General features: G+C 41.9%; 1 protein-coding gene and 1 long non-coding RNA gene across 3 annotated transcripts; one reads left to right on the top strand and one right to left on the bottom strand.

Moving 5' to 3' along the window:
• Positions 1-8,407: 8,407 nt before the first annotated feature.
• LOC131004186 (uncharacterized) lies at positions 8,408-11,354 on the bottom strand. Its single transcript, XR_009094924.1, has 3 exons — positions 11,314-11,354; positions 9,322-9,384; positions 8,408-8,684 (listed from the first exon to the last, which is right to left on the bottom strand). It is a non-coding gene; the product is annotated as an uncharacterized LOC131004186 (long non-coding RNA).
• Positions 11,355-14,708: 3,354 nt separating this feature from the next.
• LOC131004181 (uncharacterized) lies at positions 14,709-17,397 on the top strand. 2 transcript variants are annotated; one of them, XM_057930806.1, is made up of 4 exons: positions 14,715-15,904; positions 15,990-16,148; positions 16,287-16,621; positions 16,717-17,397. In XM_057930806.1, exons 1-4 carry the CDS (start codon positions 15,097-15,099, stop codon positions 17,242-17,244), a joined length of 1,830 nt encoding a protein of 609 aa, XP_057786789.1. In that variant the 5' UTR covers positions 14,715-15,096; the 3' UTR covers positions 17,245-17,397. The 2 variants fall into 2 exon arrangements, with proteins under 2 accessions (XP_057786788.1, XP_057786789.1); XM_057930805.1 differs by having other exon boundaries at positions 14,709-15,904; positions 15,990-16,621.
• Positions 17,398-23,370: the final 5,973 nt, after the last annotated feature.

The raw sequence follows: 23,370 nt of genomic DNA on the forward strand, positions 1-23,370 counted from the left end.
ATTTTAAATTTTGTTATTCATCAGTATATACTGCATTGTTCATCAGTATATACTGCTTTGTTCATCAGTATATATGTCTAATCCATTACCAATTTTTTAAATTTTATTTTTCATCAATACATACATCTTGTTCATTAGATATACGTCTTGTTCATTAGTATTATATGTCTTATTCATTGTCCTCATGTTACACGAAAAATAAGGGGTCTCATTGGAGCGTATTTTCCTACTTAATGACTTAACCCTAAACCCTAATCCTAACTTTGTATCTCTTATAAATAGAGGCATTTAGTCCTCATAATAAGAAGCTCATGCAGATTTATTCTTCTACGCTATTCTCTCTTCTTCTCATCTTCTTTCTACTTTCAACACGTTATCAGCACGATTGTTCTACGAGATTATTTTATATTCATTATTCTATATTCATTGTTGATGGTATGCCCTTGGAAATAATCGTGTCTATCCTGCAAGGTACTATTGTAGATTTATTAAATTTGATTTTGAGATTTGCAATCATGTTTATTAAAATTATTTTTATTCGATTGCTTCAATTTCTTATTAAATATGCCATTTTAGATATATGAATTAGTTTTAAATCTATTCGATTTGCATTGGAAAAGACCGTGTCTTTTATTATTTGAATGTATTATGAATTAGTTTGTGATATATGTTAAATATATGAATTAGTTTGTGAATTAATTGAAAATATGTATAGTCAATTAATATATATTTTGTTCAACTACATCCAATCAATATGTATATGTTACGAATGCTTTTATTCTGTTATTGACGTTGGTGATTTAAGTTGTTGCAAACTAAAAAAAAATATTTGGTTGCTTTGGACATATTTACTCATTTATTTGGTTTCGACATATACAGGCACATTTGGGATAAATAGCTTTTGAAATTGATAATTGATGGTTTCTCATTTTAATTTGATTTCTTTCAACTATCCATGTCTGTATTCATATTATTAGTCAGTATTTAGTGAAGCGAGATTATTCTTTTGCGCTTATTAATTTTTTTATAGGGGGATTCAAATTTATTTGATAGCAAGCAATTTTCTGTTATGTATACACAATCAATGGTGTATATTGCATCAATTAATATGTTATATATCGTTTCCCGAAAAAATATAAATTTACAATCTTTAATAATTCGAAAGATTATTAAAAGATAAATCGTTGAAGTACTTATGAAAACACAACAATATAGCTTCATATTAAATATGAAATATAATGTGTTCCCGATGAACATGTGAGATAAAATTAATATTCCGAAAGAATATTAAAATATTGAGATTGAATTTGTATTTTAAGCATTCTTTCGGTATTTTCTTATTATTTTGGAGAATTTCATTATTGAATTGTTTTATTTATTTGGTTTATATTGTTACTCCCGAAGTAGCACAACTAATATTCATGATAAATATTTCAAGCTCTTGAAGAGCAATTGATCTTCTCAATTCAATTGTTTTTGAACTATTATTGAGAATATGAGTTATACAATTGAAAATTGATAACATTTTTGTGTGGCTCCGGAAGAGCTTCATTGATCTCCCCATAAAAATCGAATAATTATACATGATTTATTATTGATCATATAATCATGTTGTGATGAATTTCAAATTCATATACCCAAATTTCAACTATTATAATATATGAGCAAATATATGTCTTGTACTTCTTTCCTCTACCGAATTTTTCCCATAGAGTTTTTACAGAGAGGTTTTAACAAGGCATGAACATCTAAACTCTAACATCAAATGAGGAGTACGTTTCTTTGGAGTCAAATTGCCAACTCAAAAGATACATGAAGATTCGATCAAGCGATAATATGGTGGACTTATTCACAAAGGCGTTACCAACATCGACTTTTAGAAAGTTAGTACACAAGATTGGCATGCATCGGCTCAGAGATACATAATTATAATTTTCAGTGGGAGCAGTTGTACGCTTTTTCCTTCGATTAGGTTTATGTCCCATTAGATTTTTCCTGGCAAGGTTTTAATGAGGCAACATATTTTTAGGGTTAGTCATTTAAAGGGGAGTGTTGTAAATATAATATATATATATATATATATATATATATATATATATATATTTCCCCACTTAATGACCTAACCCTAAACCCTAATCCTAGCTTTGTATCTCCTATAAATAGAGGCATTTAGTCCTCATAATAAGAAGCTCCTACATATTTATTCTTCTATGCTATTCTCTCTTCTTCTCATCTTCTCTCTACTTTCAACAAATTCCCATATTTACTGAAGAATAATTATCAGCATCATTTACATACTTTGCTATATGGGAAAGTCGCTTAGAAATGAAAATTCTCACGATTGAGTATTAAGTTGTACAACATTACATACTATAATCATTTTTTATAATTCAGACTCGATATTAAGATGGTAAATATTGTTAAAACATAAAAACTGTAATATATGTTAAAAAAATTATAATATCAAGCCATATATTATTTTATGAAACAATATACTCGCCACTAATTGAAAAAATATAAAATTTTGCCATTTTTTACGTTTTAGGACTATTTTGCCCTTAATTAAGACGGACCAGATACGGGTCGGATTCAGGTTTGTGCGCGGGTTAGGCACACATGGCACTATTAGTGATACGAATGATACTTCCATATTATTTCCATTAGTGTCATATACCTGTGTGCTGATATTATTTAGATAGGTACAGTTATATGACCATTTTGAACACTTCCCCGTAGGGTTTTGATTATCCATTTAGGATTTCAATTATTCATTTGGGGTTTAAAGTTTTCATTTAGGGTTTAGATTATCTAGTTAGTATGCATATTAGTGTCATTAGTGCCATATACTCTCTTATGTAGTGTTGCACGAATGGTATTTATGCCATATACTTAGATTTTTATTTTTATTTTCAATTGGCACATATGACACTAATAGTTTCATATGTGTCTAACCCGCGCGCAAACCCGAATTCGACCCCAATCCGGTACGCCCTAATTAAGGGCAAAACAGTGTTTATAGGTAATAAATAACCAAATTTTGTGTTTTTTTCAATTTGTGCCCAAATATTGTGTTTCATTCTTCAAAATAGCTATTTTAAAAGCGCTCTCTTATTTTATTTAGACAACTATCCTGATTTTTCTTTCGCCAAGTCTTAAAAGTATAAAATTTCATAAATCAAATAATTTCCTATATATATATATTTATGTATTATATATACACACATATATAATTTTTAAATGTAATAAAAACTATATTAAAATAAGAAAAAGATGGGAGAAAAATAGAGGATTGCACAAAAAAATTTAAATAAATTTTCACAAAATTTTATATAAGCGAGAATCATTATAGAGGCATAAATCACTAAGGAGGTGATTGGTATGATGGAATGGAATGAGGGTAGAATGGAATGGAGGTAGGAATGGAATGAAGGGAGGAAAGGAATGACAAACCTTGGTGATTCCTTTGCTTGGTATGCACAAGGAATACAAAAGGAATGGAATTGTAATTCCTTGTTTGATTTCATTCCTATGATTGGTATCTAAAAATAAATTTTAGGAATGGAATGGAATTATTTTGTTTTGCTAAATTAACATTTACATCATAATTTATCAAATTGGCATTATTTTGCATCTCTCTTCCACCTCTATTTTGTGTTATATTTGTAGGGACAATCCAAAAACTGACTTATTTTCCATGCATATTACTACTACACAGAAACATGCACCCGAAAAAAAATTAATTTTTTCTTGCCACCCACAACCCCACCCCCCACCCTACACCCTATCTTTTTTTTTTTCTCGTCACCCCCACCCACCCCCAACCCCCGTCCCCCAAATTTTTGTTTATTTTACTCACCACCCCCACACCTCCCCTCCCCTCCCCCCCCCCTCAATTTATTTTTTTATTTTCTAAAAAAAATCTCGCCACCCCCACCCACCTCCCACTAACCCCCCTCCCCCTCCCCCCGTACCTCCCAATTTTTTTAGGGTAAATTTGGTTTAGAACATTAATAAATTTTCAAATTTTGGTTTTTCCCACAAACTTTCATTCTTGTTTCAAAATACATAATAAATCATTTTTTTTGAAATTTTCCATAGTGTGATTTTTCGGCGAATTTTTTAAATGACGTGGCGCCGAACTTGAATGATGTGGCATATTTAAGGGTTAAGTACCATTTTCCCCCTCAACGTTGACACCCCTGTCACCTTTAACACCCTAACGTCAGGGTTGACGTTGTTTACCTACCTCAACGTTTCAAAACTAAAGCAAAATGCCTCCACGTTTTAAAGGCCGCCCTAAGCGCTGCTCTAATGGGATCAATCACCGTTAAAACGCAGGGGGCAATTCGATTGTCATGTCACATAATTTTCATGTAATTACATTGTATTGCCACGTTATTTAAATTTTTTATCGAAATATGTCATCGTGGGAAATTCCAAAAAAAAAAAAGATTTATCATGAATTTTGAAACAAGAATGAAAGATTGTGAGAAAAACTAAAATTTAGAAATTTATTATGATTTTATACCAAATTTCCTAAGAATTGGATCTTCTTGAGTTGCAATACCAATGGGGCATGTATCTTTGTCGCATTTCTGCATCATGAAGGATGGGTGGGGTGGGGTGGGGTGGGGGTGGCGAGTAAAATAAATAAATAAAAAATTGGGGGTGGGAGGGGTGGGGGGAGAAAAATTTAAAAAAAATAAAATAAAATTTTTGGGGGTGGGGTGTGGCGAGAAAAACTAAAAAAAAGGTTTAATTTTTTTTTGGGTGGGTTGGGAGGGGTGGCGAGAAAAAAAAAATGAAATGTTGGGGGTGGGGGGGGTGGCGGGTGGGGTGGGGAGAAAAAAAAATTGGAGGGGAGGGAGGGGTGGGTGGGGTGTGGTGGTGGCGAGAAAAATAAAAAAATAAAAAAAAAAATTTGGGGGTGGGGGGTGGGGGGGTGGGGTGGCGAGAAAAAAAAATATTTTTTTTTTGGGGGGGGGGGGAGAGGGGGCTGGGGTGGGGTTGGGGATGAGGGTGCAAAATATATAAGAGTAATTTTGTCAAAACCTAAATTTAGGTGGAATTAGAAATGGAATGGAATGGGTAATACCATGCTAGAGGGAAGGAATGATGATTCCTATATGTAAAGGAATGGTGATTCCCTTAAGAATGGTGATTCCTAAAATAAAACTATACCAAGCATAGGAATGAAATGGAGGTAGGAATCACCATTCCATTCCCACCTCCATTCCACCATACCAATCACCTCCTAATATTATTATATAAGTCGTATCATTGTTTCATAGACTGTCAATTTTGTTAGCAATTCTGCCTCATCATCCGGTTTTCGATAGCGAAGTGCTAACTCAACACCCAAAAAAATTACACTAAATAAATAAAAGTACACATAAAAAAATTATTTAGTTGAAAACGTAGTTATTTTGAGAGTGCTAATTAAAAATGTGAGCGGTTGGAAATAAAATGGTAGGATTAAGAAAATTTAAAATATTTCAAACTAGAAAAACAGACTATATTTTGAGATATTAAAAAAAAAAATAGAAGACAGTATATGGAATGGACTAATTGTTAACAACATTTTTTTCCCCTCTGTTTAAAGTGGATCAATAATTGCATCTCAATTTCTCATCTAGTGGCTTGAACTCTAAGGATTAGTTAAAGTGTGTTATAAGTTGCATTTCGAAATGAATATTGTCGAAGATAATTACTCCCTCCGTCCCATTATTGATGGCCTGTATTCCTTTTTGAGCTGTCCCAAGTAACATGACCTGTTTTCTTTTTGGGCCACAATTAGGACTTAATTAAAATTCTTAATCAATACACTTTTACTCTCTCTCTCATCCTACCCACCACCTCTCTCTCTCTCTTCTCCTTCTCCACACCCATTCCCTTACTCTGATGCTCACTTCCACCAACTCGATCAGAGGTTTCACACTTCCGTTTTCTGCAAATTTTCAGGTGAACAAATCGGCGGGGCCATTCGACGCGCTGCTGTGCGTTGGCCAGTTCTTCCCCGACGCTCCGGAGCTGCTGCACGAGTTCAATGACTACGTGGAGGGCCGCTCCGGTCTCTCTTTCTCCCCATCTCTCCCACCTTTCCCTCTCGCAGCCACCGCCGTCCGAACCCTAGTAGTGGCATCGCCGTCCGTCGGCCAGCCAGATTTCTCTGCCGCCAGATTTGTCCACCGCCGTCCACAGCCAGAACTGTCCATTGCCGTCCACAGCCAGATCTGTCCGCTGCCGACCTCCACCGCCCCTGCACTATCCCCGCCGCCGCCTTCTCTATTACGCCGTCGCCTCCTCCACCCACGCCGCTGGAGATGTTGCCTCTTCTCACAGACGACAGCAGCACCAAGGAGATGGCTCACGAGGCGAAACTTCATCTCCAACCGCAAGGATAAAATACCTTCATCACGATGGCATCCGGAGCAGTCTCTGAGATCTCAAGCATCATTATTTTAGAGAAGGATCTTAGATCGAATTATTCTTGGTCTTTTTGCTTTTGTGGATTTGGGAATTTTGGGGATTTTGGTTTATGGATGTGTGGATTCGAGAGGGGGTGCTGGATTTTGGGAAGTCGGCAGCGCCGGAGACAAAGGAAAGTCGGCGGCTCCGGCGATGCTTCACTGTCTGTGTTGAATTTAGCATGGGGGAGATGGAAAGGATTATTTAATTAATAGTAATTCAAGTTTAATTTAAACAACACTAAATATGTAATTTTTCTTAATTCTACACTCCTTAATGTCCGTGCCGAAAAGGCACGTGCCATGAATAACGGGACGGAGGGAGTACTTTTTTATGAATGGGTCTAAAATAGTTATTCTCTCCGTCCCACCGAAGTTGATGCGTTTCATTTTTGACAAAATTTAGGTAATTGAAAACATTAATTAACAAATAAACCCAATCTCTCTTACCCATTACACACACACATCGAAACCTCTCTTCCTCTGACCTCAAACTCAACCACCAACGTCAACACTTTTCTCCCCCTTTTCTTTTTCTCCGACAAGACAGATCAGTAGGGGCTCCCACCGCCTCTTCTGAAATTTCCAACTAGGCTGAACGGCCCCCCATTTCTCTCGCCTCTCAACCCCCTCTCTCTCTCTCAAACAACAGAACCCACACACCTCACACCGCCCCGCGCCGCCTCCTTCCTTGGCGGCGGCGAAAGCGCCGCCACCTTCCTCCTCAATCCGGCGGCAGACGAAGCCAACCGCCACCACACACCCTGACGTCCCTCGTCTCCGACCTCCCCTCCTTGTTTTCCTCATTTTACCGCCTTCAATCGAAGCCCAAAAGCCTAGATCTGTTTTATTGTTGCTCTTTGTAGATTTAGGTGGTCGGAGTTGCAGGTATCGAGAGAGAGGGAGAGGGAGCGGGATAAGGAGAGAGAGGGAGAGAAAGAGAGAGAGGAGGTTTTTTTTTTTTTCAGACCGGTGAGAGAGGCACCCTTTAAAGGTTTTATGGAATTGGAGGTTTTGACAGAGGCAACAATGCCGATGATGATGGGGGAGGAAGACCAGCGGCGATTGTGGGGGGAGAAAGAACGGCGACAACTAGGAATTAGGGCAGGGGCACCTGCCATTCTCAATACCAGCAGGATTTTTTTAAGGTTTTCTGGGTTGGGGGCTTCTGTATGGCTTGAAGAAGACCGGCGATGGTGATGGGATCAGTGACAACGGTCGCCAAAGATCTAGGTTGAACTGGAATTGAAGAGCGGCGGGTGGAGGTGGAAGTTTTGGGGGAGGGGGTTAGAGATGGCAGTGGATCCTGGACCCGGTCCAGATCCGTGGATCCAGATCCGATTTTACGGATTTGGATCTCAATTTTTTGGATCCGCGGATCTGGATCCGGATTTGGATCTCATTTTCTAAAACGAATCTGGATCTGGATCTTAAAATTTGAGATCCGGATCCGACCCAGATCCGACCCGTGGATCCGATTTTATTTAAAATATATTATTTATTTTTTATATTTATTTTATTAATAGTATTAGATATATTAAAAATTAAAAATAATAGAAAAAATAGAATAACTATCAAAATTGAAACCCTAGATTTCTAATTCTCTCTAACCTATCATCTCTCGTTCATCTCCAAATCTCCCTCACTCTCCCGCCGCCTCAGTCACTCTCTCTCACTCCCTCAACCAGCCGCCGCCCGCCGCCCCACCAGTTCGCCCGCTGCCGCCCCACCAGTTCTGGCGTTTCTGATGCCGTTCTGCAGTATCAGATCCACCACCTGCGACGGCACCAGCCGCTGGGCACTCTGCCTCCCCCAGTTGTGTCACGACCGGCGTTAATTAGGGATAATTAAGTCGGGAAACCATGACTGGGGAAGGGAAATTACGAAGCGGGTTTAGAAAGGGGTGCATAAAAGAATACTCAAAGAGCTTGAATACGTGTGAAATATTCCTTAAAAAGGAAAAAGGCATAGTTCGCATAAAAAGGGTACTCAAAGAACTTGTATACGCATTATATTCCTTAAAAGGAAAAAGGCATCGTTAGGGCTTGGCTAAAACATTATCAGAGTTTGCAACGGAAGGCGTAACTGAAATAATCAGTGTTTACAGCGGAATGCATAACTGAGATACATGTATGAAGACATGTATCCTTTCTGAGCCTACTTTAAGTTCGACAAAAACTCCACTCAGCAACACTTCATCGCCCATCACAGCTCAACCTGCACAAACATAAACATCGAAGGGCTAAGTACAAGAGTACTTAGTGGGCAGTTGCCAAGCATATAACATAACATCATTAACAATTTCACAATATCGCATAAGAGGCATGAGTTTCTTTCATATCCTTTGCTCATTAAACATTTCCAAATTCATAAATAGCATAAGGGCATTCTTCATCATTAACAATCATAAACACGCATCGTGTCGTGGAGAAGGCCTTCCCCAACGAACACGGGCATCGCGCCGTGAAGGGGGCCTCCCTCAGCGGTCACGGCATCGTACTATTGAGGGAGGCCTCCCCCAATAGACGCTGTAACACTGGAATACTGGCATCGCGCCGCTAGGGAGGCCTCCCTCAGCGGACACGGGCATCGCGCCGTGAGGAAGGCCCTCCTCAGCGGACACGGCATCGTACTGTTGAGGGAGGCCTCCCCCAACAGACGCAAGCATCAAATATAAGCATAAACTTATCAGCGTAAAACATTCAAGCGTAAATAAGCGTAATCATTTAACGTGCATCATAATAAAGCTTAACTCATTTAAGCGTAATAAAGCATACCATACTTGAAGATCCAATTTGCATTTTAAAGCATAACACTTGCATAGCATTTTATTTACGCGTACGAAATTGCCCACCTGATAGCAAAGTTTTGCTAAGGTACTCTAACTCCTTGTGTAGTTCTTACTCTCGCGCTTGACCTTAATCACGAGAATATAAAATAAGACATTGCCTCGAGGAAAATTCTTAATTAATGAGAAAGCGTAATTTAACTATGCATGAATCTGGTATGCATGAACTAATACTCTGAGCGAAAATCGGGAATTCTACTATTAATCCTCGTTAATAGATTTAGCTAATTCTCGTCTAGCGCGGTCGAATAAAACTGTGATTCTTCCTTCCTCATCGGAATATTCCAGTCGTGAAATAAACCTCGCATTTGTACTTGATTGAAAAAGGACTAACTCGGCTTTAAACGAGGTGTGACCTTGTAGAAATTATCGGGCTTTTCAATAGAAGCATCATTACTAGCGTAACCTCAAATAATTAATAGGCTCAAAAGAGAGTAGCCAATTAATTAAATAAACCAGTGGCTTAAATGAAATAAACAATAATGGCTTGCTTTAAAGTCGGAAGTCCAAAAACATTAATTAATAAACTGGGCGGCTCATTACTGATAAATAATTGGGCTCCATCAAAAATTGATACTGCTAGGCTTAGCTCAAAGGAGTAACTTCAGCTCATGCTTTAAAAGAATTAAAGCCCAACCTAAAAAGTCTTCGACCCAAAACAATTAAAATAGGGGTCCAAATAATAATTAATGTGGACTGAAAAGAATTAATCTTAGCCCAAAAAGGCAATTTAATCGGCCAAAATGATGAATTAAACTGGCCCAACGAAATATAAATGGGACTAGAATAATAGCCCATCATAAAATATGCATCAGCCCAACTCCTTAATTAAATCGAGCCCAATAGAATTAATGAGAAGGGCCAATTAAATAGAAGACTGGCCCAATTCGAATTTAACTGTGAAAGCCCAAGAAATTAAAATAAAATCAAGCCCAGTTTAAAATAATTCGGCCCACAATAAATTAAAAGGGAAAGCCCAATTTCCTTAAAATAAAGAAGCTCAAATTCGGCCCAATCAATAACTCAAGCCCAAAATAATTAAATGCAATGGCCCAAACCAAATAAAATGGAAAGCCCAAACAAATTTAGCCCAACACTTCCTCTCCCAACTCTCGGTCCTCTCTCTCTCTAATCAAACTCTCGGTTCTCTCTCTCTTAACTCTCAAATCAGCCGACACTCTCCCTCTCTTCCTCAAGACCGGCCGATCGGCCTCTTCTCCTCTCACCGAGATTCCGTTCGGCCACCGCCTGCTCCGGCCGGCGTCATCTGCCGACGCGTCAAAGCCCCGGCGCCGTCCTCTTTCCTTCATCGCAAAGCCCAAATCGAGCCCTAGACTAATCTGGTAGGTCGCCGCTGCTGTCACGCCCTTGTCTGGAGCCATCGCCGCCGTCTGGAGCGGCTGCTGCTTCGCCTGGAGTCACCGCCGACTGCTGCTGCTCGTCCGGTGGTCAGCGGTCGTCGTCTGGGAGAGCGCCGTCGTCGGTCGCTGCTGCTCCTTCGTTCGGAATCCGGAGAATCAGTCGGCCTCTCTCAACATCAGTCGAGATTCAGTCGCCTTCTATGCTCCAACCGGCGTCGGCTACCGCCGAGCTTAGGTCCGGCGTCGTTCAGCTTCCGCCAGTTCCGTCCGGCGTCGGGGTTCGGCAGTTGCTTGGGCAGTCGGCCCTTATTCTCCAAAGCTAAGTTTAACTTCTATGCTATTATAAATCCTCGTTCGTGAATCTCTTGATGAACTATAGCTATCAAAGTGTAATATACACCCATTTCCTGAAGCTTTTATTCTATGTCGATTATGCAAGGGTTATACTAGCTATAGTGGTCTGTTTCTGTATCAAGAGTTTCTTAGTGCCTTGTGAAGGAAACATAGGTAAAAATTTGATTTCGTGATTGCTTAATCCATCTATGCATATATATACACACCTGTATACTATGTATTTCCTTTTAAACATATGCTTGATGATGCGAAATTGATCGAATAAGTTGAGCTTAGTATATACCTTGTAATTGATGTTGGTTGGCTGCTGTGGTGTTAAATGAACTGGAATAATTCTGAAATAAATCATACTTGTTTCTTTCAATAAATGCAGGTTGCAAATGGAAGAAAGGTGGGAACATTAAGGCAAGCTTACCGTGAGAACTTGGCAGGAACAAGATAGGCACTGATCTTCAATAATTCTTGGTGAAATGAAGTGAGAGTGAGAGTTGTTTGTTGGCTGAAGTTAACAACTAGTAGAGGAGAAGAAGTTTCTGCTGCAACTTGAGTATGGTGGGGGAGTTGGTGGTTGTGGAGTTGGCGGGGAGCAAAGGGTAGTGGAGTTGGTGGAGTTACTTTCATGATTTGAAAGATGGTGCAGGCAGCATAGGGTATGGTGGAATGACCACCTACTTGCTTTTGTACTATGCAGATTTTCTTTTGATTTTGTGTCAATACTTTAGTGAGTGGTATTAAGTGGCCACGTAGAGTCCACAACCTTTGTGGTATACTAGACGATTTTCCCCAAGCTGGGAACTAGACTGTAATCTGTGAACTGTAAATAAATACTGGCTTCGATTTTAAATCATCGCATTTCTGTATCTGCTTGATATCTTTTTCCTTGCCTGCTAACTTAATAAACTGTAATATAACTTAAATTAAATCCGTAGATTTAATCTGCGTTGCAGTCGGAATAATTCCTCGACTTCTAGTAGCACTAATAAAATATAAATGCTTCTGTTTTTCGATTAATAAATAACATGACTTTGCTAAGTCAGTTATAACTTGAAAATAATAATTATTTGTTGGGGATGGATCCAACAACCACGAAATAGGACGTCGGGTACGTCCGGATCGGCGGGCACTAGCAACCTGAGAACCACAAACACGTTAGAGCCCTTCTAGGAGCACCGGTGGGGGTGTCGATGGAAGGGCCTCCGACGTTCAAGTCAGTTCAACAATAAAAGATATTTGAAGGAATTCGTAAAAATGATAATAAAACGTGAAATTAATGAAATAATAGAGCAAGATTGAAGTAGTCGGTCTGGCTGGTCGGACTAGTCAGCCTGACGGGTCAGGGTTGTTATGAACTCCAGACTGTGAGAGCGTGGAAGCGGGCTGATTGAGCAAGAAAGCAAATCGTGTAGAGTGTCAGTGCAGGTAGCAGTGATTAGAGTATGAATGATCGGATGGGTCGTCTGACCTAGTCGGGTTGTATATATACTAGTCTCCTGGCGGCTAGGGTTGCTTCTGTGCTTAAGTTCCACCCTAACCGTTCCGAATTTTTAGGAAAAGATATCCCACGATGCCTCCTTCCTTTTCTTCTTCACCAAGTAGCAGCCCTTTCTAGGGTTTGACATGACGAACCTGTATGTCCATGGGCCGTTTCGATATGGATCGAATCTGACCCATCCGATTGGATCGTCTAGTTGGACCGAATAAATTCATTTGGGCCTTATACGAATTTTGCCCAATACAGTTTGTCCCCCACTCTCTAATTGGATGTTTTCGTACTATGTAATATATAATTAGAGAGTTGTTTCTTCAACTTTTGACATGAATCCGAATAGGGTGATCTAATCGAATTTATATGATCATAAATGATACTCCTTGGATGCTGATTTCAATTTTTCTTATATATATATATATATATATATATATATATTTTGCAAATCCCATAAGAATTTAGGCACTTCGTGCCTTTTCATTAAATGACAATTCATATAGAAGTTTGTAGTAGTAGTTCACTTTTGAAAAATGAACTAATTCACATATATGTATAATATGGGTCCCATATATGATTTGGAAAGCAATTTATACTTTTGAGGTTAGCGGATTCACTATGTACATTGTATCCATGTAAATGGGTCCCACGCATTAAATTGAAAGCAGCTTTGCTTTGAGGGGTACCTGCTATTCACGGTATTTTGAAACAAATGGGTCCCACTCGGAAATTTAGATTCACAATTTTTGGGCAGATGTAGAGCACTTTACGTGGTTTTTTGATTTTTACACGCTTGAAGCCTCATATTTAATTTTTCTATGTGGGAATCAAAGGACAGAAATGGGCATCGGAATAAATGGCGCAGGAGAACATTGAATCTATATCCGGCGGTATTGCGCCTCCGATAGGGCGACAATGGTTCTTCGAAATTTCAGGGAGATGCGACATTTTTTCGCTGCGAATCTTGCCGGCTTCTGTCTGGTAACGGCGGCGGTGGTGATGGACGAAGTGTCGCCTGAATCAATTTTTAAAGCAGGGGCGGCGGCGAACCACTTAAATAGGCTGCGCCATTTTCCAGGGCGAGGGGCTTGTCGTCAACCTCCAGGTCTGAGATAGCCTTGTCGGTCTTTAAGAGCAGCGTGTATATTGTGCTTCTAGAAAAAGGCTGATAAATGAGGATGAGCTGTTGTTGTGGGCCGAGGATGAGGCCGTTTGATAGAGGTGGCACCGGCTCAGTCGGCGGCACTCATCGAGAACCAGAGGGAGGTAGCGGCGATGATTTTGAGAATGAGAGGGGATGATGGTGCGATTTCTCATAGATGAGCCTGAATTTTTCTTCTAGCTTTTCTCTCTTTCTCTCTCTCTCTCTCTCTCTCTCTCTCTCTCTCTTTTTTTTTTTTTTTTTATGAAGATTAATTTGAAGAGCTTGCAACTGTTTGAGTTGTAAGATGATTTCTTTTGTTTTCGTCTGTCATATTTGGAGGCCGATTTGATATGTGATTAATGTACATAAATAATGTATATGTGATACGTTTCGAGGAGAATATATGGAAATCTTTTGATGTTGTAGCCTCTGTGTTTATTTTCATGTAACGTTTTGTAAAGTAGGATTGGTACTTGTTTGAAATTGTATTTTCTGTGAGTATGGAAGAGTAGGATAGGTATGATGGATGGTTGACAGAAAAAAGGACACAATGGGTTGGATGGGTTGGGTACCCTTTACTTGTTTCTTCTTAGAGCACGTCGGGTAGGGTACATATACATTTTATAAATATATGAATGCACATTGATTTGACTGTAATTTGAAAGTAAGGATAGAGTAGGGTAGAATAGGTTGGCGGGTATCTTTTATTTGTCAATATTCACTCTATATTGTTGCCCTGCGTGAAAGATGTGTGGGATAGGGTGCCTCTGATATTATGTGCTGAAGTGTTGGGTAGAGTGGGTTGGATCTGTTATCAGTGTTGAAGTGTTGGGTAGGATGGGTTGAAGGGGTCAGTATAGAGGGCAATTCTCTCAACATATATCCATGTATGTAGTAAAAAATTTGTAGCGTTGGGTCGACGAAAAATAGAGGGAATGAAGCTTTTTAACTTCTCCCTATACATATATATATATATATATATATATATATATATATATATATATATATTTACCATTTTATCTTTGTTTGATTGTTGAAGTGTTTGGAGAACTTGTAGATTCTAGAGTGAAGATTTTTGGAGGAGATTCTAAGAGGTTGGTTTTCTTTCACTTACTTCGCATGTTCTTGAGATTCTTCGAATATTCTTCGTATTTTTGTTGAGTTTTTACGAGCATGTCGTTTTCATATTTTTGTCGTATTTTGCTTTGATCTAGCTCGATTCGTTGTTTATTTTTAGCTTTGCTTCTATATGTTGAATGTTTATGATCTAGCCTCCGTCGGGTTGGATTGGTTACATTATTTGTTTGGTTGCTACAACTTTTTGTATTTGTCTGTTTGATTGGGTTGAATTGTAGTTTGATATATGCTTGTGGATAGTTGGCTTGGTTGTGACTGTTAGTTTGTCATGCTTGTTCGATGAGTTGCGTCTTGGCTATAATATGTGCTTATTTGTTGTTGCTTGGTTGGTTGGTAGCTGTGGGGCTTTTTTAAACTCAAACTTGCTGCTTTATAGGATGTCTGATATGTCTTACCGAAGTGGGGACCACACGGGTTCGTCGGGTAGTTCCGTTAGGATATTTGGTGATGGAGAGAGCGCGATGTGTCTTGCCATTACGGGAAATGTGGTTGGGTCAAGTTGGGCTAAGTTGCCTGCTAAAAAATCTGGAGTCGGGTTTGGGGTGAATAGTTTTGGTCCCATTGTGGGTTCAGAAAAGATGGGTGACACTCTTCCAAAAAATAATCGTGTTTCTAAGATAAATTCTGAGGATTATTTGCGTTGGATCCGTCGGGCTTATAGCATCCCCGAGTGGGCAAGTTTGCATGCTCCCGATACATCACTTCGTCCTAATTGGGATGTTGAGGGTATGGTCTGTATGTACGAGCTTCCCTTTACTTTGGGCCTTCGTCTCCCGCTCCCCCGTCTGGTGGTTGAGCTTTGTAACTACTACCGAATTTCTCCGAGTCAACTGATGCCTAATACTTGGACGATCCTAATGGCCGCGGAAGTGTTTGCGGAACGGAAGGGTTTTGACATCAATATATATGATGTCTTGTATGCTTACCAGTTGGGTGAGACTCGTATAGATAAGGGTCGTTATCAATTTAACTCCCGTTCTGATGCCCCAATACTCATTACTAACCTTCCGGAGGATCGTACAAAGTGGAAGGAAAAATATTTTTTTATCAGTGTCGAGGCTTTAGGGATCCAAGATGGTTACAAGGTTCCGTCTGCTTGGTCCAAGCCGCGTGAGTATTTTGGGTTTATTTGTTGTTATGAAGTGTGTTGTTATGAAATTGTTATCTAATAAGGCATCATTTCTCTAATATGCAGGTCGGATCAACGGGAGTCTTCCAGTTATATGCGGGTTACCGGAAAGGGCACAAAGGTTTTACTCATTCTCGGAGGAAGATCGTGACTGGCGGGTGATCCTGTCGGAGGACAATCTTAGGGGTTCTTCTTTGTGGTGTGAGATTCCTGTTCGTACCGAAGGTATTGTTCATCCACCTAGTCGTGCTCGCTTTCGTATTGCTCTAGTAGCTAGAGCTTTGGAAATTCTAAGGCAAGGTCGTGAAGTGGAAGGTTTTCCATTATTATTTGAATTGACCCCTGCTGAGCGCGTATTTGTAGACCAAGCGATGGCAGACCTTCCATTCTACAAACCAAAAGGCAGTCGGGCTGCGTACGAGCGCATCCAACAGAAGAAAAAGAAAGTTATGGTTAGCTCAAGTGAGGAACCGACGACTGATCTCTTGGATACGGTGTCTCTACCCTCGCCTGTCGGGAAGGGCAAGCGATCCGCTTCATCCGTCGTCTCTGATCAGTCTGGTGGCTCAACTATTATGAAGTTCCCAGTGGATGCTGCTGCTTATACGCCTTGTGCTCCGCAGCTTGAGGATCGTGCTCGGTTGGATGCTGCTGGCTATGACTCGGCTATGGAGGCTATCATTTCCCATTCATTTTTGGTAGGGTTATGTTGCTTCTTATTCTTTGTGTCGTTCATTTTCTTTTTTGTTCAAATTGTAACAACTTATCGTGTTGATTGTTCTATGTCTTGTAGGGTACACGGGGTATCCTTTACTTGGGAGACAAGGTGAAGGAGCTTGAGAAACAACTGACGAAACTTCGTGCCGAGCAGGTCGACTGTAGGAAGGAGAATCGTGATTTGAAGAAGCGCAAGGTCGGATTGGACAATGTGATTAAGGGCTTGCAGGAACAAATGGCATCCCATGAGCAAGATGCTAGGAAGCTTCATGAAGCACTTGAAAATTTGGAGGCTGTCAGTGCTCGGGTGAGGGATCTTGAGTCTGAGATCGTACAGCTGAGGAGTATGATGGAGGATGTTGGGTTAGAGGCAGAGGTCTTGACTCGCGGTGAGATTTATCAAGAGTTTCGTGATGGTAAGTCGGGTGAGTGGGATATAGATAGGTGTATCCTTGAGATGGAGAATCTGTTGCAACAAAGGGCTGAGAAGGCTGCTGCTATCCAGGCTCGGGCGGCTGCCGAGGCTAAGGAGTTAACCGACACTCTTGGTCGATTGGATGCCGAGGATGCTGCCGGCGTTTCCCATGGTTCCACTGATTCCTGATTGGTGTTTTATCTTTATCGTTATGTAGACTTGCTCAAACTTGATATGTTTGGTTGTATTTGGTTTTTAAGATTATCTGTACGGATTTCTATAGTTATTTGTCCCCCAGTTTGGGTCTTGGTCGATTTGGAGACTAGATTCAAACTTAGTGTTGTCGTTGTATTTCAGAATTTTTCGGCGTAGCCGACCAGTTGGAGGGTTTGAACCCTTGAATATTATGGAGTTGGGATATTTGATTTTGAGTTGATTTTTCTAAGTATTGATAATATTGTGATGTTGTTTGTAACTTATGGAAGTATGTGGGTGTATGGTTGATAGGGTGGATCTTGTCCGATGATATATTCAACAAGTTGAGAATGATAGTTGAAAAAGGGTTGGTGGGGGGTGGGGGCTGCGCTCCGTGGAGCTGCCTACATACCCTTTAAAGGGATCAAGCCCAAATGTAGTTCTGACCTGCATGGAAAGGTCAGTAGTCGTGTAGTAGGTTGAGTGGGTCTCGTGAGACCTTAAGAAAATAGAAGTATAGTAGAAGTGTAGAGTTCAAGTGTGATACTGTTTGAGATGGATAGCGTTCCAGCTATTGTTGATGTCACGTCCGTCTGTCGTTTGTAGTTTGTATGCTCCATGCCCAACCACTTTAGTGATCAGATATGGTCCCTCCCAATTTGGGCCTAGTTTGCCTGCTCCTGTCTCCTTGGTGTTCTGGAACACCTTTCGTAGCACCCAGTCGCCGGGTTTGAACGTGCGGGTACGGATGTGTTTGTTGTAATGTCGGGCAATACTTTGTTGATACGAGGCTAGTCGCATGTTTGCTCTGTTCCGTTTCTCATCGAGGAAGTCTAATTCGTGGCACATAGCCTCTGGGTTTTCATCCTCCGTTGTCAGTTCGTATCTGGCGGTGGGCACTTCGCTTTCAGTTGGAATTATTGCCTCCATTCCATAAGCAAGAGAGAATGGCGTTTCTCCTGTTGATGATCTTGTAGTTGTTCGGTAAGACCAGAGCACGCCAGGTAGCTCGTCTGCCCATCTTCCCTTGGCTTTTTCTAGTCGTTTCTTCAGGATGTTCATGATGGTCTTGTTGGAAGACTCTGCTTGTCCGTTTGCTTGGGGATACCTTGGTGTTGAAAAATTGAGCTTTATATTCCAGAACTTGCAAAAATCTTGGAAGTCTGCACTGATAAATTGGGATCCGTTATCCGTGACAATTTCTTTGGGCACCCCGTATCGGCAGATCACATTCTTCCATACGAATCCCTTGACTTCTTTATCACGAACTTGGTGGAAAGAGTCCGCTTCAATCCATTTGCTGAAGTAATCGGTCACAACTAACATATACACCTTCTGTCCGGGTGCAACAGGTAACTTGCCTACGATGTCCATCCCCCATTTCATGAATGGCCATGGTGATGTGATAGCAGTCATGGGCTCCGGGGGCAGGTGTGACACTTGGGCGAATCGTTGGCATCTATCACACTTTCTAGCATGGTCAGCTGCATCTGTTTTCATAATGGGCCAGTAATATCCGCTTGTTAATGCACGATGTGCAAGACTTCTCCCACCCGAGTGGTTTCCACACTCACCTTCATGTAACTCGGACAATATGTATCTTGCTTCTGCAGGGTTAATGCATTTCAAATATGGACCGGAAAATGATCGTTTGTATAGTTTACCTCGAATGATGGAGAATCGAGCTGCTTGAGCTTTAAGGCGACGCGCTTCATTCCTATCATCCGGTAGTGCATCATTCTCCAAGTATTCTATTATTGGGGTCATCCAGGTCCGTTCTGTTGATACTTGATTGACCTGTTCATTTGTCTCCTCCTTTTGAATTGCTGGCCATTGAAGACAAGTGATCGTTATGGTTTTAGGTTTTGCGGTCTGGATCGTTGATCCGAGGTTGGCTAAAGCATCAGCATGACCATTGTCCCCCCTTGGCACTTGGTTTATGATGAACTCTTCAAAGCTTGATTGAAGCTCCTTCGTTTTGCCCAAGTAGGCCGACATCTTAGCGTCCTTAGCTTGAAAAGTACCCTGCATTTGGTTAACTACAAGTTGGGAGTCACTGAATATTTTAATGCGTTTTACCCCCATTTCCTTAGCTAATCCGAGTCCGGCTAGCATGGCTTCGTACTCCGCTTCGTTGTTGGTCGCCTTGAATTCACAGCGGATGGACTGTTCTATCACGTCTCCTAGTGGTGAGATGAGTACCAGACCTAGTCCACTTCCTCGCATATTACTTGACCCGTCCACATATAGCTTCCAAGTTCCAGCTTGGTCGGGTTGTACGATCATGCAACAGATTTCCTTGTCGGCCTGCAAGGTAAGGTTAGGTGTAAAATCAACTAAAAAATCTGCTAATACCTGGGACTTAAGAGCGGTACGTGGCTTGAATGTAATGTCGTATTCGCTCAACTCCACCGCCCACTTCGCCAACCGACCCGACAACTCAGGTTTGTGGAGTATGGCCTTCAGAGGGTATGTGGTGGCGACTATGATTGGGTGGCATTGGAAATATGGGCGCAACTTCCTTGCTGTGTGAACCAACGCAAGGGCTAGCTTTTCTAATTGACCGTATCGGGTCTCCGCATCGAGCAGAGATTTGCTCACATAGTAGATGGGTGACTGCTTTCCGTCTTCTTCCCTGACCAACACGGCGCTGACGGCCGTATCGGATACGGCAAGATAAACCAACAATGCTTCGTGGTCTTTTGGTTTTGCGAGTAAGGGCGGGTTGGTCAGGTACTGTTTGAGTTGTTTTAGTGATTCCTCGCATTCTTCTGTCCACTCAAATGTTTTTGATCTCCTTAAGGTGTTAAAAAATGAGTGACATCTTTCGGATGACCTTGAAATGAAACGACTTAGAGCGGCTATCCTTCCCGTTAGCTTCTGAACATCTTTAACGCATGTGGGGGACTGGATACTTAAGATGGCATCGATTTGGGCTGGGTTTGCCTCTATACCCCGTTGGGTGACCATGTAACCTAAAAATTTTCCTGCATTGACACCAAAAGAGCATTTAGTAGGGTTAAGCTTCATATTGTATTTTCTAAGAATTTCAAATGTCTCCCTCAGGTGGTCTATGTGGTCCCTCGCATGGATGGACTTGACCAACATATCGTCGATGTAGACTTCCACTGTTTGTCCCAACAGATTCGCAAACATCCGGTTGACTAGGCGTTGGTAGGTAGCTCCAGCATTCTTCAGTCCGAATGGCATATACTTGTAACACCACAACCCTATGTTGGTCATGAATGCCGTTTTCTCCTCGTCGTCAGGGTGCATTCGAATTTGATGGTATCCAGAGTATGCATCCATGAAACTTAGCAACTCATGGCCGGCTGTCGCATCTACTAGCATATCAATGTGTGGTAGCGGGAACGAGTCCTTTGGGCACGCCTTGTTGAGGTCTGTGAAGTCGATACACACTCGCCACTTTCCATTCTTTTTCTTGACTACCACCACGTTAGCTAGCCACTCGGGGTAATGGGCCTCTCGGACGAGTCCGTTCCGTAAGAGCTTTGTGACTTCTTCATTGATGATCTGGTTTCTTTCAGGAGCAAATTTTCTTCGTTTTTGTTTCCTTGGTGGATAGTTTGGGTCTACCTGTAACCTGTGAACAATAATATTCGGATCAATTCCCGTCATGTCCTCATGGGACCAAGCAAAACAATCATAATGCTCAGCAAGAAATGAAATAAGCTTCTCTCTCAATTCAGGATTGAGTTGTGCCCCTATCCGGACTTTGTGATCCGGATAGTCTGTACTGATTTGGACTTCATCTATCTCCACGGCTTCTTCTTCAACAAAGCTGGCAGACCGCTTTCGATTTTTTGGTTTGTCGGATTGGTCTGGTCGTTCATGCTGCACATGTTGCTCTAGTTGTGGTGATTGGTCCGTCCTGGGGTTGGATGAACCATCTTCCTGTAGTTGCTATAAAGCATGTTTTGTCTTCATGGTGGTCTGGTAGCAGGATCTGGAGTCCTTTTGTTCTCCCCTGATCTCCTTGACGCCCCACTTGGTTGGAAATTTCACCACTTGATGAAAGGTGGAAGGGACTGCCTCCATGTCGTGGATCCATGGGCGACCGAGGATGACGTTGAACGCGGAGGGGGCATCAATCACCAAGAACCTTGTTGACAAATTGACCCCTTCGGCATAGACGGGTAGGTCGATCTCCCCTACGGTTGTTTTGCTCTCACCGCTGAAGCTTATGAGGACAGCGGTCTTCCTAGTTATGTTTGACTCGTTCAAACCCATCTCCCTGAAAGCATTAATAAACATGATATTGGCAGAGCTGCCATTATCGATCAACACCCGTTTCGTTAAACAATTGGCAATATAGATAGAAATAACTAAAGCATCATGATGAGGGTTAAGAAGCTTGTCTGATTCCGTAGTTTGAAAGCTGATTGTCTGTGTTGGCTGGTTTGCCATAGCTTGACCAGTCACATTTTCCCCCGTTCTGCTAGACCTGGCTTGCCTGGTATGCTTCTTTGCAGCGGAATGTGTAATCCCACTAACTTCTGATCCGCCAGAAATGACATTGACTGTTCTCTCATGGTTTGGCGGGTTGGGTGGGGTGACTTCTCTGCGCTCGTCTCGTCTATCACTTCCATGCTTTAGAGTGTGTTGGCCCTTGTCTGTTAGGAACTCAGTTAGGTGACCCTCTTTGAGTAAGTGTGCCACTTCCAATCGTAGTGCAATGCAATCCTCTGTTCGGTGTCCATGATCGGCATGAAACTCGCACCACTTAGATCTATCTCTCTGGTCGGCTGGTGCCCTCATCTTTTCTGGCCATTTGACTTTGTTGCCTAGATTCTTGAGAGCTAGGACTGCCTCAGCCGGTGAGATGGACAAGTTGTACTCTGGTAACTTGGCCCTTTCACGTGGTCGCGTCTCGTAGGGTTGGTCATACTGTCTCCTTCGGTATTCTTGTCGTGGAGACGGGTAAGGCTCAGACCGCCTATCACTCGTCTTCCTTTCCACCCTGGAGTCTCTTCTAGAGTTTCTGCTTGGTGAAGATCGGTGGTGGCTGTATTGATCTTCCTCCCACTTGATTTGTGCCCATGCCTTGGCAAGCACGTCCTCCATTGTTCTACAAGGGTATTTGGTGAGGTCTTTGTAGAGGTCTGAGTCGGGAAGGAGACCCTTTCGAAAGGCGGTGACCGCTGTCTGGGTGTTGCAGTTGGTGATGGACACCTTCTCCTTGTTGAATCGGCTGATATAGTCTCGGAGAGATTCACCACGCTGTTGCACCACGGCGTACAGATCCTCCGATATCTTCTCAAGTTTCCTGCTACTAGCATATTGCTGCACAAATATATCTGTTAGTTGAGCAAAACTTGAAATAGAATAATTGGGAAGGTTAGTGTACCACTGGAGGGCCGGTCCTGTCAGACTAGAACCGAACCCCTTACACATGCAGGCCTGCCTCAATTCACGAGGAATTGCGGCAGTGAACATCCTTTGTTTGTACTGAGCGATGTGGTCGGTCGAATCCGTCGTGCCGTCAAACATTTGCATGCTCGGAAAGCTAAACTTGATGGGCATTTCCACCAAAGCAATTTCATCCACAAATGGCGAGTCGGCATAGGAGTTCTCCGAACTTTTATGGATGGGTGCCGGGACACCGGGGATTCGCTGGATCAAGGCCTCCATTTCAGCCAACTTTCTCGCCAAGTCTTCCTCTCTGATTGCGTATGGGCCAGTTGTGGTTGGTTGGGCGAATTCATTGGTAAACAACTGGTCCTGGGTGAACTCCCTCGGACCGTGTCCGTCAGCCTGTTGGTTAACTTGGGTTGGCGTGACCGTCTGGTTGAGCCCCAGTATGGCGGGTTGTATGCCTCCACCGGCGGCATTGCTCACTGTTGCGCCCGGCGTGGTGAAGATGGTTCGAGCATGTTGTCCTCCGGTGGTGGTTGTTCCATCTTGTCGGAGTGTTCCTGCGGCTCTGGCGTCCGGGTTGCATTGACCAAGTTCCCGCACTTGCTCCAGCGCAGATGTTGTCATGTTAACACCTGCAATCAAAGTCGCACGACCAGGGTCAGTCTGACTACCTACCACATTACGGCTTCTTACCGAAGATGACGGATCCATCACGAGATGGTTGGATCCGTCCTTGCGAGT

Source organism: Salvia miltiorrhiza, unplaced genomic scaffold, assembly GCF_028751815.1.
Source record: "Salvia miltiorrhiza cultivar Shanhuang (shh) unplaced genomic scaffold, IMPLAD_Smil_shh original_scaffold_350_2, whole genome shotgun sequence".
NCBI classification, from domain to species: domain Eukaryota; kingdom Viridiplantae; phylum Streptophyta; class Magnoliopsida; order Lamiales; family Lamiaceae; genus Salvia; species Salvia miltiorrhiza.